General features: G+C 46.5%; 1 protein-coding gene across 2 annotated transcripts in view; it reads right to left on the reverse strand.

Moving 5' to 3' along the window:
• Nucleotides 1–5000, reverse strand: part of col5a1 (procollagen, type V, alpha 1) — an 85169-nt gene that overhangs the window by 49652 nt on the left and 30517 nt on the right. For both annotated transcript variants that reach the window (XM_035521227.2, XM_035521226.2), the window contains exons 5-6: nt 3294–3425; nt 514–636 (exon numbers count right to left, since the gene is read on the reverse strand). In XM_035521227.2, the coding sequence (XP_035377120.1) occupies nt 514–636; nt 3294–3425 (255 nt within the window). The remainder of the gene's footprint in view (nt 1–513; nt 637–3293; nt 3426–5000) is intronic.

Below are 5000 nucleotides of genomic sequence, written 5' to 3' on the forward strand. Positions count from 1 at the left end.
GGGAGCACATCTGTAAGACATGACTTCATGCGAGAGATTAAACAAAATGGGAACATTTAGTCCTGCTTGCATGTAATAGTAGGGACAAAGGCCTGACTGATATATCGTTTGGCTGAGAGAATCGGCCGATATAAAAGTTCCACGATTTATCGGTGTTAGCATAAATCCCATGCAATAAAGCATCCATAATGTCTCTGTAATTGTTATACATGTTATACATTCAGGAATTCATGAACAACAACCAAACACAGTGTCAGGTGTGTTTTAGGGATCAGGGCCTCTGATATACACCTGACCTCAGTTTTTTTTTTTTTTTGGATATGGGGTGTATCCTGACCATTACATGAAAGGAACTGAAGCCATGCATTGCATCAAAACAACCTGATTTGGCCTGTTTTAAGGTTGGGCTGTAAGTTTTTCCTCGTTATTTTTTACATTGCTTTACATTGCACATCCGAGAATGGTCATCCTCAGTAACACGAAGAACCCCTATGGGAGGAGGGGCTTTGTTACCCTGGTGTCAGTGGCGTCACCCGTGTCAACCACCTCGGGGGTGGGAGACAGGCCCTCCGCCTTCTCCATGTCCATGTCTTCATAGTAAGGGTATTCGTAGTAATAGTTGTCATCGTCCGTGTTCTGTGAGACCAAAGCAAAGTGTTTAGCACAGTGACAGCTCCACGACAGACAGGATGTGTATTCAGACACAATTCCATGTGGGATCTCTCCTAACTATTTATGCCACCGTTTGCCAAGCAAGATAGACACTTAACTACACAAGATTCTAAAAAAAGAGATCCTTTAGTTTAACCGAAATGGTGACACTGAGTCCCGTGAACTGGTGCTTTAACAGGGTCCTTCACTCTTCTGTTGTAACAAAGCATGATGTGGTCTAGTATGTTCAGCGGTGCCTTATTATATTTGGGGTTTATTTTCCGATACTAATACCGCTAATACTGAAATTGTTGCCCAGTGGTTTGCGGGTCCCAGTGCTGCAGACCCTATGCAATGCACAGTTTTGTGCAGAGAAGCCCAGCTTGAGTCCCGGAGGTTTGCCTTCTTGTGCGGTAGGGGGCCAACCCTAATCTACCGCACCTAATCCAGTCGAGGCCAAACACAGCATCCGAATATTAAAGGCGGCTGTCTTGGAGCTGAACTCTGAAGGTTGGGTGGTCTCCAGGCCAGGACTTGGGTACTATAGCACTTCCAGGATGTTGGACAACCGAGTCGCAATGTAACAGAGATAGATGTAGGAGGTTTTTGGAGAGCAGGGGCACTTTCTGCCTTCTGGCCCAATTATTAAGCCCCTGCTTCGGCACCACCGAAGCCAGAGGTGGGAGTCAGGGAGGTCAGCGCAGGGCCCCTTACCTGACCCAAAACACACACGTCATGCACTTAAGATCGTGCACGGACGCCAACCCTCCAAAGGGCCAGAGGGAAAAACACGCTGTGCCTGCAAACATCTGTCCTGCGCATTAGCGCGTCTGTAATTTAGCGTGCATTAGCGTGCGAGCCACACACCGGCACAGATCCAGCACACGTCTGTGGAAAGGCTAAGGGAACTTCAGCAAAAGAGTGACTGCTAATGTAAACACATGAACAGCTGAACAGGGTTATAGTCATTTCAGCTATTCAGCTTGGACACGCTCTGGACTTGTTTACACTTTCTCATTTCCTCTACTCCTCTTTTTCTCTCTTTCGCTCTCTGTATCACTCGCTCTATCTTTCTGCATGTCTCTCTCTCTCACGCTTTCCCTCTCTCTAGTATAGCTCCAGTGTCACTGTACTGGCTTCTGACTTAATATAACTGGAGGACAGTAGAGAGACACAGACAGGAGAGAGACATAATCAGGAGAGAAATGCCACCAGGAGAGAGGCACAAACAGGAGAGAGACACAAACAGGAGAGAGACACAATCAGGAGAGAGACACAATCAGGAGAGAAACAAAGAGGAGAGAGACACAAACAGGAGAGAGACACAATCAGGAGAGAGACACAAACAGGAGAGATACTGGATTCTCTGAATGCATAAAAACCCAACTAAATTACTTTCAGTGAAGAAAAAACGATTTTCCGTTTTCGCTGAAGCACACAGTGAAGACCTTAGTTTCAGATTCTTACTCTAAAACTAAACTGAGGTCAAAGAGGACCCTGTGTGTAGAAGCAGGAATACTTCCTCTACTTCTGCAGGCCTAGACATGTCTGTCTGCCTCTCTCTCTCTCTCTCTCTCTCTCTCTCTCTCTCTCTCTCTCCCCCACCCCCTCTCTCTCATGGAGAAAAGCATGAGGTCGTCTTAATGTTTGGAAAAAAAAAATACTCTAAACAGACTGCCTCCAGCTGGGGCTTTTCCTCTTAGCTAGAAGAGTGGCAGGACCATGGAGAGTTAAGAAGTTTAAACACACACGCCCATAACACACACACACACACACACACACACACACACACCCACGCATGCATACAGCACACACCTGCACATGCACTCACGTACACGCACACACACACACGTGCACATACACACACGCACACACGTTTGGACAGGTTTAATCTGGTCTTGTTTAATCTGTCCTCATTCCAGAGGTGCATGTGAGGGAGATTGCTGCTCCCTCTTCACTCCCATCACATCCCGGAATTGCTCCAGTTCCTACCTCCACCTGGACCCTGGCACAGGACAGCTCAGTTCAGCTCTGAACACGTAGAGCTATCATGTTTACAGACTGGGATCAGCATGTACTGCCAGCATAGAGGATGAAGTTAGATTTTTACAAAGTACTTGCAGAGTAATTGTTCGACACTATCTGTAAAGGACACTCACGTATTTGGCTGTGTTTGGATTCTGTTTGTAAGGAAGACTCACATAATGGTGTTTGGATTCTGTTTGTAAAGAAGACTCATAATGGTGTTTGGATTCTGTTTGTAAAGAAGACTCATAATGGTGTTTGGATTCTGTTTGTAAAGAAGACTCATAATGGTGTTTGGATTCTGTTTGTAAAGAAGATGTACATACGGTGTTTGGATTCTGTTTGTAAAGAAGATGTACATAAGGTGTTTGGATTCTGTTTGTAAAGAAGACGTACATAATGGTGTTTGGATTCTGTTTCTAAAGGGGACTCACATAACTGTGTTTGGATTTGTAATGAACAATCACACATGCTTCAGTGTTTAGAAGATGTGTTTAGATGCTTATTTAAGTGCTATCTGGAGAGCACACTCGCATATGTGGGGGTGTTTAGAAGGTATCGTTTAAAACACCCCTGTATTTGTTGGGGTTGAGGCGCTATATGGAGAGGTCACTCACGTATTCGTCGGTGTTGGGATCCTGGTTCTGAGGCAGGTCCTGCGCAGGGACTTCACAGTCTGGGCTGTAATGTTCACAGTAGTCGTATGCAGCACGGTGGTCTGCTACAATCATGAGCTGCTGAATGTCACCCTGCGGAAAGAGGAAACAAAGCACTGTGAAAGTCCTTAAAAGTCACCCGTCCAACTCCAGCTGAACACCGCAGTGGTCTGGGTCGCTGAGCAGAGACAAACGAATGCCGGCTGCCCCCAGAATGCGATGCCCTGTAAGGCAGATGACAGAAGAGGTCCTGAGTGTGACAAAATTATGACAAACCAAAAAATATGCATCTGGAAAAAATATGTGCAGTGTTTAGGTAACACATTCAGTCAACAGATCACACTTTTCGAGAAAAATACATATTATTGTTTTAAAAGTTTATATAGTGTTCTGTTCTCTATTGCCAGCAAACAGCTATCAGATCTGTAGGCATGACATCAGAGACCAGACCAGCAGCCAGTCAGATGTGTCTCAACACACAACAACCACACACAGCAGCAATGGGCAACCAATGGGCAATAAGCAGCCTTTGAATTTTAATGAGTTAAAACTGAGGAAACTCCCCTATCATTGGTTGTTGTGCTAGCCTCCTGGACAAGCCAGCCTGTCCTCAAACACCTCGGACAGATGTGGTGTTGAAATAAATAAAACACAATCAAAGCTGCCAAACGCCGTGAATCTCAGGTCCTCACAGCTGCGACAGAACTGGGCGGAGGCCCTTCAGAATCCAGGAGCTTCCAGACGGGTGTATTCCGTCGTGACCTGAAGTCCAGCAGGGGTTGAACCATGCTGGCACTGCCCTTATCCACGGTAACACAAAACATCACTTCCTCTACAGGAAAGAGGAAGTAACACAGCACTTTGGATATGTAAACAAACAAAAAGGAGACCAGGGGGTGATCCCTTAGCACAGCTAAGGGACACACTCCATTAAACTGACATGAGGAGGTGCACAAATAACACCCCAGTGACTTAATAAATAAATAAAAGGATAGGACATCTGCAGAGGAGCTGAGAAAAGACACACACACACACACACACACACACACACGCGCGTGCGCGCACACATGTATCTCGGATCTCGGAGGAGAGGTGACTCAGATGTCTCCTTCATGTCTCTTGAACATGAGTGTGCAGTTAAAATCACACACTACGGCGTGAGTGTGCAGTGAGATTCTCACACTACAGCGCGAGTGTGCAGTGAGAATCACGCACTACAGCGCGAGTGTGCAGTGAGAACCACGCACTACAGTGTCCACAGTCAATACCAGCCCAGCGTGATCTCTGTCATACCAGCAAGCTCTCCATCCATGTAATCACAGATATACTGGTCCTCGCACACACACGCACACACACACACACGCACACACACACACACACACACACACACACACACACACACACACGCACGCACAGACACACGTGCACGATACACACTCACACACACTCACACATTATCTCATGAAGAAGATTTACAAGGGTCACTGAGCGAAAGGGTGCGATAAAGACAGAGAGAGAGAGAGAGAGAGAGAGAGAGGGAGGGAGGGAGCAGGAGGTTCTCTGGGCCGAGTGGAGAGCAGGGTATGAAGGGACACAGGACCCAGAACTGCATGTGAGCTCTCACACAGATCCCAGAGGTTTAGGAGAACAAGACCCAGAACACGAACA

Source organism: Electrophorus electricus, chromosome 21 (genome assembly GCF_041902795.1).
Source record: "Electrophorus electricus isolate QZ-2024a chromosome 21, ASM4190279v1, whole genome shotgun sequence".
NCBI classification, from domain to species: Eukaryota; Metazoa; Chordata; class Actinopteri; order Gymnotiformes; family Gymnotidae; genus Electrophorus; species Electrophorus electricus.